The sequence below is a fragment of the Giraffa tippelskirchi genome, chromosome 4 (genome assembly GCF_054371585.1).
Source record: "Giraffa tippelskirchi isolate mGirTip1 chromosome 4, T2T-mGirTip1v1.2.pri, whole genome shotgun sequence".
NCBI classification, from domain to species: domain Eukaryota; kingdom Metazoa; phylum Chordata; class Mammalia; order Artiodactyla; family Giraffidae; genus Giraffa; species Giraffa tippelskirchi.
Window position 1 is genome coordinate 70984667 of NC_137278.1, and position 14946 is coordinate 70999612.

The 14946-nt window shown below is 38.2% G+C and overlaps 1 protein-coding gene across 5 annotated transcripts in view; it reads left to right on the plus strand.

Moving 5' to 3' along the window:
- The first annotated feature begins 9089 nt into the window (after positions 1-9089).
- Positions 9090-14946, plus strand: part of FSHR (follicle stimulating hormone receptor) — a 182138-nt gene continuing 176281 nt past the window's right edge. For 4 of the 5 annotated variants that reach the window (XM_081593770.1, XM_081593772.1, XM_081593771.1 and 1 more), the window contains exon 1: positions 9090-9338. In XM_081593770.1, the coding sequence (XP_081449896.1) occupies positions 9187-9338 (152 nt within the window). In that variant the 5' untranslated portion in view covers positions 9090-9186. Of the gene's footprint in view, positions 9339-9831; positions 9928-14946 lie in introns of those variants that run through there. The other variant, XM_081593774.1, reaches the window with a different exon arrangement.

The window sequence follows — 14946 nt, forward strand, 5'->3', positions numbered from 1 at the left end:
GGCCTTGAATTTTTTATGAAACCTCCCACAATCAAACTAGGAACTAGATGTAGCCACCACCCTCCTTACCACCAGTCCCTGCCTGGTGTCTGAACATATGATACATGTGACCCTCATATCAGTGCACCCCAAATCTTAAGTGCTCCCTTTCAATTTCCACTTTCTCTGAAGTCTAGAAATGTTGAGAGTCAAAATACTGACCCAAAGATCACTTGCAATGACTAACGTGTGATTTGAATTCTCTTCACTGTGTTTTTAAAAGAGCCTGTGACTTTGTCTATGAGAAATTAAACTAATACAAAAATTTAAACTCCACTCTGTTCAAAAGCAGCACTGATTGGCCATCAAGCTTACAAACAACCCCCTCCCTCATCTCTCATTAGTATTCATTGTAACATTTTTGTTTTGACTGTATACTTCATTTGTTATCCAATCAGTCAAGGACAAGTCGGGAGGCTACATCATCTCTCTGCCCACAACAGGGTGGCCTTGAACTTCCCAAGTCCTAAGTGGAAGAAAGGGTCCAAGAAGGGGAGATAAGGGTCAGTGTTGCTAATGGCATAATTGTGATGCCTGGCGAGGCCAAGTCAGTGGCACATAGATTTAAACAATTGTGCAACCAGAGTTGTTCGTCTACCACTTCACCACATAAACCAAACGGAAAATCATCATGCAAGGGACTCACTCTTTCTGTGATGAAATGTTTACCTTTCCTTTTTACCACAACAGCCACAAGGAGAAGAAAATCACACATTGACACCAGACTCTGTCACGGTGCTTTCACATGTGCCTTGCATTCTAGGCTGTCTTCACAACAGCCATGTAAGTTAAGTGTCTACACTCGCACTTTGGAGAAGAAACTGACTCCCAGATAATTAAAAATACCTGGGGCTTATAGTTGCCACAAGAGGAAAGCATGGGGAGAAGGGATAGTTAGGGAGTCTGAGATCAACATATACACACTGCTATATTTAAAATGGATAACCAACAAGGTCCTACTGTATAGCACAGGGAACTCTGCTCAACATTATATGGCAGCCTGGCTGGATGGGGAGTTTGGGGGAGAACGGATACATGTATGTACATGGTTGAGTCCCCTTGCTGTCCACCTGAAACTACCACAATATTGTTAATCAGCTATACTCCAATATAAAAAAGAAAAGTTTAAAAAAAAATCTCTGGGGCTGCAACAGGAATAACACAGTTATGCATAGGGCCTGGGTCTCTCAATTCCAGTGTCTACTTCTTCCTTTGTTGACCTTAGGAATAAGTAATGCAGATGATCAACTACATGGTGTCCTATAGGATGCTCCTCTGGACCAGCATCCAGGCACTCTGAGTACTCTGTCACAATGCCTGTCCTCAGGCTCCATAAACTTACCCTCACCAGATCAAGCATCCACCACAGGCACTCATCCTGAGTCCCCAGCACAGGGCTGTCAGGTGCAGTTGTACAGGTTGTGCACTGCTCAACCCAAGAAGGGTAATTAACACTATGGCCTAAATGACTGTCCCATCTCAACATGCAAAACATGTGTTATGGCCCATCAGGCCAGGTATGACTGGTTGTGTGACTGGTGTGCTAGGCTGCTATGTAATGCCCTACCAAGTTTACATAACCCCATCTGATTCTTACTGTAAATTATATGACAGAATAACAAAACATCATCAATAAAGAAATCTTATTGCATAAAAAATAACTAATAGGAACCATGTTTAAGACTATAATATTGAGAATAATGCTTCCCAGGTGGCTCAGTGGTTAAGAATCCACCTGCAATGCAGGAGACACGGGTTTGATCCCTGGGTCAGAAAGATACCTTGGAGAAGGAAATGTCAACCCACTCCAGTATTCTTAGCTGGAGAATTCCACGGATAGAGGAGCATAGTGGGCTACAGTCCATAGGGTCACAAAAGAGTCAGACATGACTTAGTGACTAAACAACAACTGATAATAATGTGGATTCAAGGATGCTACTTGAAAGATTTAGTGTCCAAAGATCATGTTTTACTGAATATTTATAAACTGTACCTTTATGCTCTGGTCATATCACAAGAAATTTTTATCTCTGCCATAAGTCACACAGCATACTTCACTAAGGCCACTAATATTAGAGCAAAACTGCATTAGATTCATAGAAACAAATGATATTACAGCATGAAAATGTTAAAAAAAGAAAGAGAGAGAAAGGCAAATTTTTAAAATAAATGTAAATCTACCAAATATAAATAGAGAACAAATATCTTTGGTCATTTTAAAACAGCATAGAATTCAAAAGACCATACTGCCTTTCTTAGGGTAGCAAGATACTTGAGTTAATAATTGAACAAACTACTAAAGGCTGAAAGTGAATATTCATTTTCATCACCAGTGTCTCTATTAGTTGACCTAACTTGCACTTTGGAAAACATTAAGCAAAACTAGCAAAAATTACCCAGCATAAACAATGATGTCTTCTTTAAATGCTTGGATACCTGTGGTAATACTGGCAGAAGTGCCTGCAATTATTCTCCTTGCATCTGCACACCACTTTGCCATCCCTCTGTGTTCCTTTCAACAAGAGTAGGAGTCTATTTCCCCAGCCTTTGAAACTGATCTAGCCTTGTGACTTAGCATGATCAACAGATTGCAACAGAAGTTCTCTCCATCAATAAGACAGATCTCTTTCCAACAAGCAGACACACAGACATTCTCCCAGTGGCCCTATCTTCACAAGACTATCCTGAAACAAAAAGAAAATTAGTTTCAATTTTCCAGATTTATTTATAAGCCATTTTGAATTTCTGACCTGTTGACAAACATTTCCTTGGTGAAGAACTGCACAGAGTTTTGTGAGATCATCAGAAAATCTGCCTGTAGCAACTGTATTAAGTCCTCCAGTTGAATGGTACAGACAGGCTACTATCTCATCTGTGAGATTCAGGATCTTTGTAACCTGAGAAATTTTAATTTATGAAATCAGGAAGCTAAAAGGGACCTTGACTTTCTAAGAGATAGATTTCTAAGAAAATGTTCTTTAGACAACCATAATAATAATAACCATCATGTGATGTCTGCATAGTTCTTAATCTCTAGCAAATCTATAGAGAAATTTGAGCAACCTGAAGGCAGTGTTGAATACAAGGTGTCCTCTGATGCAAGGAAGAACAGGGAAATGACCTCAAGAGAAAGCTCTTCTCGAAATAGAATAAGTGAAAGAAAAGGCAAAGGGAAGCTAATGACAGTACAAAAAAGATACTGAGGGTCAGGTGGGAGATTTACAAGAGTTTAAAAAAACAATCTGTATCACACAGAATTTTTCAAGACTGAACACTCAGTAGTAATAAGGCATTTAATTCAGACTTATCACCACTAATCTCCTGGTAAGCTGTTAAGAGTCTCGTTTTCCACATTTTAGATTCTGTTTTATGTTAGAGAAGGATTTTTTCCTTCTGTATCCAGTGCCAGAGCCAAACATTGCTGCCACAATAACTATGTCTGATTCTCTGATTATGGTAAGAGGAGCTATTTCTTTTCATTTGAGGAGAGGAATCAAATCCATATAGCTGCTTCTGAGAGCATGCCTATATGTTCACACTTTATAATACTTTTCATCCAGCCAGACTCTTGTTAACTTCTTAGAACTCATGATGATGTTGAACAACCCCAAGAAGCACTACAGGCTTTGGCACCTGAGATAAAGCAACTCATGTTGGAGATTATTCCAAAGTGAAGTTCCAATAAAACTATTGCACACTCAAAGCTATGAAGTTGGAGATCATCTAAACAAGTAAGATGGTTCAAGAAGAACAAAATATCCAGTTATGTGTTAGGACCAGATCTTACCAGCCTATAAAAGCAGATTGACAAATGTTGAAGAATTCTGTAAGCTGGTTGACATTTCACTGGTAGCTTGATAGAAGCTATAGTGGGAGAATTCATTAAACGGAAGTTAACAAACGCTACAAAATAAAGATTTTTTTTCCCCTGAAAAGATGATTGTTAAACATTTACCAGCAGCATATCCCTGAAAATAGCTGTCTTCCATTATTTTGAGGCTTATCCTTGGAAAGAAATTATATTTGATAACAAGCAAAGCTTCTCAAAGCTTTCCAGTGCAGTACTGACAAAAGCAAATGAGAGTACAAACTCCTCGGAGATCCGGTTACATTCCAAAGTGGCAGAGAATCTAAATAAATATTGAATGTATAAAATAATGAGGATGTATAATAATGACCGAACTAAAATACTGGACAACAAAAAATACATTATATCTGGCTAGTGTGTAGGCTTAAAAATTTAAAGTCCATGCATCTTTTAGGAGGGGATTTTAAACACTATAAAATTAAATTTTTTAAATAAAAGGTATAAGCTAAAAGTATATGGTAAAAATTTGAGAGTAACCATTAAAATTAATAAGGAGAGTATGTGCCGTGTCCTTAGTTGCTCAGTCATGTCCGACTCTTTGTAATCCTATGAACTGTAGCCCACCAGGCTCCTCTGCCCATGGGGATTCTCCAGGCAAGAATACTGGAGTGGGTTTCCATGCCAGTATTCTTGGGATCAAACCCAGGTCTCCTGCATTGTAGGCAGATTCTTCACTGTCTGAGCCACTAAGGAGAGTATGTAACATCCAAAACAGTATATGGAACAAAACAGAATAAGGAAACAAAACAAAGCAATAAAAGAAACAAACACGCAAGAATTCAACAAATAAAAGATAAAAAAAGGTGAAAAATGAAACATAAAACTAGAACAAAGTAGACAGCAAATGGCATGGTAGAAAAAAAAATACATGTGGATCAATAATTAGAATAAATGTAAATTATTAAGGTCATTGGTTAACAGAGATTATAAGAATGTATTAAAACAAAAAATTCAGCTAAGTGGTTATAAAACTCTACCAGTGGTTATAAAAGACATGCCTAAAACAAAGACACAGAAAGGTCAAAAGTACAAAGGTAGAAAAAAATACTAGAAAAATATTTATTAAATGAATAGCAGACAAAATAAATTTTAAGATAAAAGACAGTATTATGTGTACAGTAAGATGCTACAAAATTAGAGAAAGTTTGATTCACCATGTATATATTCCATTCTAACTTGTATGCCCAAGTAGCATTGATCTGTCAAGAAAAATACAAGGACAAGATCAAAATGCTGACAACTGTATCATTCTGATCATGTGAAATTTCAACAGAAATCCCTTCAAAATGTTAGCAAATATATAGACATTTTAGGAAAATAATAATATGCTGGATTGATGGGTTAAATACAGAAGTTGTCACAAGTAAATAGAGACTATTGATTGATTCTTCTCAAGCTCACATTGAATATTTACAAAAATTAACCATACTAAGCCTTAAAACACATATCAACATGGTTGGGGGGAAAAAATCAATACAGACCATACTCTGCATTGTGTTAACAAAGAGATAAATTTAAATATCTCTGTATTTTGTAGATTTCTAAACTGTACATCTCCATTATCTTTGAGTCCAGGAAAAAATAACAGAAAATTGAAAAATACTTAGAACTCAGCTATAACAAGAAACTTACCTATCAGTATTTGTTGAATAGAGCTAAGGCACAGATCATAGGGAGATTCAGAAAGGAAGATGGGCTGAAGAACTAGTTAACTGACACCCAAATAAGAGGTTAAAAGAAAACAAAACAAAAAGAAAAATAGGAGAAAATAAGAGCAAAAATTGTGGAAAGTTAAAATAAAGATAGAACACGATCAGCAAGGCAAAAGTCAGGCCTTGAGAGTGCAATTAAATTGAAAATAATCTGGCAAAGTTGGCTAATACAAAGAAAATGGATAGAAATAAACAACATTAGGAATAGTTTTTAATAGATTTAAAAAGTGAATACCAAAAAGCATTATGAGAATACACTTAAAAACTCGAATGAAATGGAAAATTCCTAGAAAAATTATAGTGTAAAAATTGAAGAAATAGGAAGCTTGAATAGCCAGAAAATGAAGAAGGCTGAATGAATATTTTTAATCTACACACACACACACACACACACACACACACACACACAATACCAAGCTAGGATGGTTTACAGGCAAGTAAAGCCATACTTTTTCAAGGAATAGATGAAAACAATCTAAAACAGCCCTGTTCCAAGAACAAAATAAGAGGGATTATTGCCCAACTTAGTCTATGAGACAAATGCATCCTCAATACCAAACTATAAAAGGATAACAAGAGAAAGGAAAATGAGAAATTACATTATTTGTTACTAAATTACAAGTTGCTTATGAGATAGATGCCAAAATTCTGAATAAAACATTAGGAAGTCAAATCTCTTAGTGTATAAAATAATAGTAACTCATAAACAACATTGCTAATCCTAGGAATATGAGTAGCTTAGTAGTATATAATTATCACTGTAAGGGTAAGGGTAAAACAAATGCAGAAAAGGTATTTGACAATATTCATTTCTATTCATGGTAGGAAAAAATCCTTAGAAAACTTTTCTAAGAACTTTACCTTGAGATCTAACCTCGTGGGTATCAAAAGCCTATAACAAATATCATTTTAATGATGAAAAATTAGAGAACAGTTCCTTTAAAGTCAGGAACATGACAAAAATGCTCACCGCTTTTGTGAGCATTGTCCTAGGTATCCAGACCAGAGAAAAAAAAAAGAAAGGAAGAGATAGAGAGAGAAGAAGGAAGAGAGAATGAGGCGGGAGGGGGAGGGGGAGAGTGAGAAGAAAAGAGGAGGAAGGGATAAATTAGAAAAGAAGAAATTGTCTTATCACATGTCAAGACTATTTTAAAATTCTAATAATTAAGACAGCATAGTATTGGTAGAGATAAAAAAGGACAATAGGCTATAAAAGAGCTTAAACACAAAACTAAGCAAAACAGTAGTTACTTTAGATGTGATAAAGATAATTTTACAAATGAGAGAGAAAAAGAGGGTCTACTCAATAAATGTTTCTGGGACAAACATTTATCCATGTGGATAAAAACCATAAGCCACTGAATAAAACTGAACTTGAGTTCCTGACACACACTACACATAAGTACTAATACCTAATAAAGATTTAAATGTGCAGAGCAAAATTATAAATTATAAAACTCGCAGAAGGAAACAGAAGAATATTTTTATGGCCTTAGAATAAAGAAAGATGACAGGAGAATAAGAAAAATAAATTGCAGCATATTTGCATAATGGAATATTATACAGCAGGGAACTTTAACAAACTATGGCTACACAGAGAAATATGGATGGTTCTCTAAAATGCTGTTAGTGTAAAATATAGTAGTAAGTAATAAAAAAGACTAGTTAGGGTAATACAAGTTGTATAAAACTCAAAATCAAGCAGTATACTGTTTGAAGATATATACTTAGATGATACAATTTGAAAAAAACAAAGGAATAACAAAATCAAAATTCAGATCACTTCTAGGAGTAGGAACAGAGAAAGGAGGAATGACAAACATAGATGCAATGGCATTGGCATCTCTTTCTTTAGTCTACAACTGTTTTGTGATTTTGCTTAATAATTTGCATTTAGGTTAGCCATGTTATCTATCAGTTGTAAACAGGAAATCGTTTTAAAGTCAAAATCTCAGTTAAAAAAAAATTCTCATTATATGAGGACTAATTTAGTCATAACTGGAGCTTTCCAAAATCTCAGTGGGGATTTGTGGGGTGGGGGTATATGTGAGAGGTTCAACTGGTAATGAGTTTTTTGGTCACGGGAGTTATTCAAGAAGAGGTTAAGTTGACCCCTTTAAAATTAATGTGGACATTTTAAAGCAAACTTAAGCATTAGCTGGATGATTGAATTAAATCCCTTCTCCAGCTAAATGATTACGATTCCACAGGTCAACTGCTGAATGAAATAATTTATCTGTTCATGTTAGCCAAAACTGTAACAACATAGAGTCCATGTGGATATTGCCCTGATCTTATAGTCCTGGAGTTAGAATGAAGCAGTTGCTTCCAGAAGCAGCCAGGGAACAATTTTACCCTAAGATTCACTTGCTTCTGTTATTCCCTTAATAATTATTTAATCCATTCCTTCTATGTCATTATTCTTTGGCTAGGTACAGGAGAGGAAGAAATGAGGGGAGATTGATATATACTTGTTTAGCAGTTCTACATAACTCAATTTTATGCAACTAATTACCTAAAGATAGTGTTAAAACTAATTTGAGCAAGTAGTAAGTTATAGGCAAAATCTTAGAGAATATTCTGTCTTTTAAACTTCACAGGTTCTGAAGTTAAAAGTAGATGGCCCCTTGACTGAAAGTATGGCAAAACGTTCCTCAGATCCCTCACCATCAAGAAGATGGGGAGTGCCCACAAAAGTGCCAGGATTGTCACCTACAGAGAACATTTAAAACTAAGCTAAAAGCATAGGTTAAATAAATTCATTTCTGCCAGCTTCCAAAAGGCAAGGGCAATCTTCAGAGCCTGGAAATGAGAGAATCCAGAAAGGACATGCGACAGAGGGTGGGATGGTTGGTGTCCACTAAACCCAGTGAAAACCCAGCCCGACCTGTCGGTCACTCAGCTGAGTCAGTTATCTCTGTAGACTACTCTCTTAAAAGTGCCTCCTACCTACCACCATCTGTCCAGGGGCTCACTAACCCACTGCCTGTCTTCTGAGCTACACCATGTTTGGTTGTTAATTACAGCAAGAAAGGGAATCAGTGACTTTGACCCAGAAGTTCTGGTTTTGTATAAAGTGGCCTGGAGGAAGACATTGACACCAAGGCTGGAAACAGGTCCCTGCCCTTCACTGAGGAACTCTCTTAATGATGTTTCACACTGCAGATCGCATCTGTTTTGGAGAAAGTCGAGCGTGTCACTGTTTTGAGGAAAAAACAGTGACCCACAGGGACAGTCTTACAGCGAATTTAATATAAGCTATTCTAGACATGCATCAAGTTCCAATTTGCAAACCCAACCGAAAAAGATAAAGGAACAGCGTATCTTGCCACGCCCTCCACCTCTCCCACCCCACCCCCACCAAAGTCACTGCTGTCACTCAGAAATTCTGCTATTTGTCTGGAAGTGACCGATAGAAAAAAAGGAAAGCGGCCCTGGGTGGGTCACGTGACCCTATCAGCTCCCAAAGCAGACCTCTTCTCATAAGGGCTCAGTGTGGAGCCTCTGAAATCTGTGCAGGATTTTCTCTGCAGAGGCAGAAGAAAGCAGGTGGATGGATAAGTAAACATGGCCTTGCTCCTGGTGGCCTTGCTCGCATTCCTGAGCTTGGGCTCAGGATGCCATCATCGACTCTGTCACTGCTCTAACGGGGTTTTCCTCTGCCAGGAGAGCAAGGTGACAGAGATTCCCTCCGACCTCCCCAGGGATGCGGTCGAACTGTAAGTATCTGAGTCAGTGGGAACAACAGTGTGGCTGGTATTTGTGCATTGCGTGCTATTATTATTTTCACATTAGGCTGATAACTGTTGGGCTGAAATATTCTGCCCTGACTGAAGGCTTAAGTAAAACAAACTCCTCCAGCCCAACACTCCTGCCCTGTGGTTCTCTAAGGATCTTAGCGAGAGTTTGTCTCAGAATTGTCAGGGAAGAGCAGCATGGAAACCTGAATCTAAAGGTGAAAGGAAGACTTTTTAGTGTTTTTGATACATTCGTTCTTGGGTGCTGTACTCTCTTTGGTGGAACTAAGAGAAGGCTAAGGAAAATGTAGGAACTTAGAAGAGCTCGGATTGAAGGCAGAAAGATGGCATCGATTGACATGGAAGGCGCGATGTGTGTTTTTGAGGACACTGAATTCAAGAAGGCAAGAGTCATTGCTGCTCTGGAGGCACTAGCAAGGAATTCCCTAACTGAGACTCTGCTTCCTAGGGGAAAAGGAGTCACAAGAGAGGGAAGGAGTGTGAAGAAAGGAAGAAAGGAGAAAAGGAGGCATAGAAGGAAGGAGATAATCTTTCATACCACCGGTAAAAGGTGATTCCCAACTTTAGATTTTTACTGAACTACTCTAAAAGGAAATAGACAGACTCTTAGAACTTGACAAGATCTTAAACGTCATTCCACTTCCATCTCTTTATTTTGCAGTTGAGAAATCTGGGGTCTGGAGAGTAGAAAATTGCCTAACCTCTCATGATGAGTAGAGGCGGAGCCAAACTAGAACCCAGGCCTTTTGACTCACAGGTTGCTGTCTTTCCCTTAAAGTCCCATGTCTATTGCATTAAAGTAAGAGGAAGGCAGGATTGTTTCATAGTCCAATGACCATCCCTCCCCACCCCTTCCCACCACCCGAGAGCTGGCTCGGAGATCATAGATATCCTCAGTCGTTTTATCCCAAGGATTTTAAACAGAAGCTGCTATTCTGGAAGCCTCCTTTAATCTTGGTTCCCCAAAGCTATGCATCATCTTATTTTATGGCAGAAAGTGGTCATCTTTTCATTTACCAGTTACCATTACCTATGCTCAAACACGATGGGGCTGCAATACAGATTTTCACTGAGGGACAAACAGCTGCAAGGCTGAGTTGGTTCTGCCTGCTCCTCCTTCTCCTGACATCACAAGTTCTCCATTCCTTCCCAGAGGTAGCGGCAGGGAAAATAGGTGGCCAACTCTGTTTTGGCGACACTGCCTTAATGAGACAGTTACTCCTGATTGCAGGGAAGAATGCGCCTACGCACAGTCTGCTTTGTTAGATGATTATAAACACAAGAGAAGACTGGTGTACCTGAGCTCCTCTAAGAAGTCAGTCTCTCCTAAGCTACTCTGAACAATCACTTAACTTCTTTTGAGCCTCAAGTTCCTAACTTCTAGAAGTTTAATACAATCTGCTTGGTGGGATAGCTGTGAACACCAAAAGATACAGCCCCTCAATGCACACACTCAACACACACACACACACACACACACACACACACACACACATGCTCACACACAGACACATTTCTACCTCTCCCAGCCCTCTTTTTCCAACATTTCCCCAGGGACCAAGCAGTGCCAATCAGTTACTAAAAGAGACAGCCTCTCACAAGGCTTAATTTTAGAGTGATACTCTCTTTTCAAAACTCCCTTCTAAATTAGGCTATCTGCTTTCTGGTATCTCTTCACCAGAAGGGAGATTTTTTTTTTTTTTTGCCACTCTGTATAGAAAAACAGGAAGCAACCAGATGTGGGCCATAGTCTGTGGAATGTCCACTTCTGATTTAGACCATAGCTGAGAGGAGTTAAACATGTCTGGCTTCAGGCAAACTCCAGGAGATAGTGAAGGACAGGGATGCTTGGGCTGCTGCAGTCCATGTGGTGGCAAACAGTTGGATACTACTGAACGACTGAACAACAACAGCAAAGGGTTTAGGTGGCCTGAGATAACACAGCATCACGGAGAAAGTACTCAACTTGCTGAGCAGGGTCAGGAATAGAGGGAATTCTAAAGCAATATTCACAGGCAGACCTTAACTCTTTATCACAAGTCAGAGATGGAAGAGTATGGACTCTAGAATCTAAGAGATTGTCTAGTTACTATAAGCTGGCTCAAAGTTTGCCTCTTTGATAAAAACTCTCCTGACCACTCCATCTTCATGTAATCTGAACCCTGCAGCAGTTCATTTTACAATCTTGCTTTGCCCTTAATTTTTCATGTGTGTCTTATTTCCTCAACTGCAGTGAAGATTTTCTTTGTAGTCATTGTGCCTGGCTCAATGCAATGTAGGGTCTGGGCCCTCGATTACATATAGAACAAATGATACAATAAATAAGGGGGAATTACATCTGTTTGTTTGCTCTGCTCCTCAGTATCAAAGAAAAGATTCTTATAAAAGATGATTATTGCTCTCCCTATGGTGAACCACTACAGGATTTGATAGTTCCCTTGCTTTCTTTGCTTTTTTATGTGTTTGTTGTAAAGAAAATGCCTGTATATCATTCTGGAATCCGTTAATTTATTCAGAAAGAGAGACACATAGACTTGAAACAAAGTCTACTAAGTTACAAGTTGAATATGCTATCTTTTAGGCGTGTCACACAATTCTCTTGATTTAAGTAATAATACCTGTTTCTCTATTTGTAACAAGAATATTGAAAGGATGAGTGAAATTACCTTAAACAGAATCACTTTAAGCCAGGCAAAAGTATTCAATGAAATACAATTTTTGCCAACTGAGGTCAGATTCCAAACCCTGAATGTTAGGATTCCTGTGTTTCCCAGATGTGCTTTGATGATTATAGTCTGTCCAGATGTCAAAACCAAACACCGCACTGTGCAGACTGCTCTGGGTTCATCTATCTGGAGAATTCTACTGCCTTGTTTAGATATTTCTTTGAAAGAAACAGAGCACAGATTTCATGCTAATGCATACATAATCTTTCCTCTCAAAACAAAATCCTGCACTTTTAGTAAGAAATGATATGTCTATGTCCAACATTTAGAATTTAATCACGCTGGGGTAAGGAAGGTTTGTATTTCCTGCATAAGAATCAGAAAAAGGAACAGCTATAGAATGCAGTATCTTCAAAGGGAAAAAGTAAAAATTATATTGCAGGGGAAAAAATTCTTTAAGATAACAGATGAACTCTACTCTGAGAATTGGCTAAGAGCTATAATTTACAGACTCATTATCAGTTATTGAAGAGTAAGGGTTTGATAGCACAGAACTGCACTTCTTGATGATGATAACATCTCCCTGTTTACCTAAAGGTCAGTGCTGTCCTTCCTCACCCAAGTCCTCTACCAAACAAGCCTAAGCTTCAGAAGCAGAAAATCTTGGCAGCAAATGGGAAATTCATTTAATGTTTGATTATCCTTCTCCAAAACCACTAATTAGGTTATCCAGTCACTGTGGTTTATTGGACTATCTTTTTTTTTGTTTTGAGCTGTTAGATTTAAGATCTCCAATTTAGTTTTATTTAGACTAGATGCTAACTTTTATATCCCATAAGGTCACCTAGCAAAGAGAGTAATTATTTTTAATTGCTTAAGATCTGATTGTAATGAGATATGGATGTTTCTTCTTAATCTGACCTCTTCCTGAAGTATCATGAGCATGTTTTATGTCTCTGACATGAACACGCCATAACCTTTTTCTTTCATATGGAATATGCCAACTGATCTGAAAGTCTTCAAGGGATGTGCGAAAAAATATTTTTCTGAGTAAAGCAACCAAACCTGTACCATATACCTGAACTCAATTATATTTTTAGTCTCAAGAGTGGCTAGTGTCCACTCTCTTTCATACCCTCTCCCAGACCTTTTCCAGCAAGAGCCAACACACAGTCATCATGGAATCCTGTATCACAAATACTAGAAAACGTGCAGCCTAAGCCAATTTTTGTAACTCAGTAATGCTAAGATTAATGAAAATCTTTAAGAAATAGGGACCTTAAGAGTTCAGCTATTTCAGTGAAACAGAGAGATCAGTTGAGGATATGGGAGAGAAAATTCATCAGTAAATTGGTGAAGGGCAGAAGTAAAATAGTGCTGAGATTTCTTTCAATTCTAAAATGCTTTGATTTTTTTTATTTTTAATAAATTTATTTATTCTAGTTGGGGTAATTACTTTAAAATATTGTAGTGGTTTTTGCCATACATTGACATGAATCAGCCATGATTTTTACAAATATCTTCAGGTACCAAACTTCCCCAAATCAATATGTTTCTTCTAGGCCTCCAGAGTCCAACATGTATAATTGTAATTCCTAAATTTCTGTAATTTCAGTTGTGGAATTTTGAAGAATGTGGTTCTTAGGCTTAATAGACAGTTCTATGAAGTTCTGTTACTTATAAATGCAACGTGGAAAACCTCCCCATAGATACCTGTGTCTGACTGCTTTCAGTTTGGTGAGAGGTTTTAAATGAAGAATTTTTGAGGGATTCTGGCTCCAACAATGACTTTGTAACTAGATAAACAAAGGCTGACTGGAAATCATCCTAGAATAAAAGGGCATGGAAAAGAAAGGGCCAGAGCCTCGAGCACTAGAATTCAGGAGTGGGTCCAATTTAAAATAGCTTGTCCCTTCTAAGAAAGTCTAGCAAATTTGGTTATGGAGATAGGATCACATCCCTGGAAGACAGAGGTGCCTTCACTTATGCTTTACTCACCATCTCAGGGTAATAGCTTGTGAATCAGCCCCTTGCGCCTTTAGCTTTCTCCCCTCCCAACCCTCTGCTCTGAGTCCTGGCTCTGGTTTAATTCCCCTATAGGCACAAATGTCCAGATTCAGGACAAAAGTCCAAAGTCTTAAGTTTGACATTAAGCTCCACCATATTTTGTCCTCAGATTAACTCTCCTGTCTTCCCCTTCATATCTTCCATCCTCTCCACACTTTTTCTGTGGACTATTTCCTAATTCCCAGCTCCCAAACATACTTTATATTCCCCTACCTAAATAATATTATTTTCTCCAACCTGAAATGAATTCTCCTACTTTAATATATTCAGCTTTGGAGACCAAGTGAAAAGGCTCATTTTTCACGAAGGTTTATTTCAACATCAAATATTTATTGATTATATTTGTGCAGGGCACTCTGCTGGGCACCTGGGAGAAGAGGATCAAAAGGGGAGGCACGGGGCTGCTCTCATGGAGATGCTAAAAGAGAAGAGCATCCAACAGTAACAACAATCATGCTTTTCCTCACTTTTACCCACAACAACAAAAATCCCCCTCGGAACCCAGAATGGTCATTGTCTAAATTACCCATTTGACAATTAATTGTAAGTTGCCTTGTGCAATCTGAAATCACAGACTGTGAGAGCTGGAAGAAACAGATGCTGAGTGGAAGTCAATGAGGAGATGCCTGCCTTTTGACGTTTGACAAGCATCTGCCTGCCCTGTCTAACTTTGCTCTTTTGACCAGCTAGGGTGGATTTAAGGAGCTGTGCAGGGCCACTTCCAGAACACCTTTTTTTGTAAAAGGTCAGAAGCTCCTTGCTTTATTTTGCAAGGAAAACACAGACCTCAAGTAAAATAGAATGATAAATGAACACCAGCCAATTCATGATAAGGC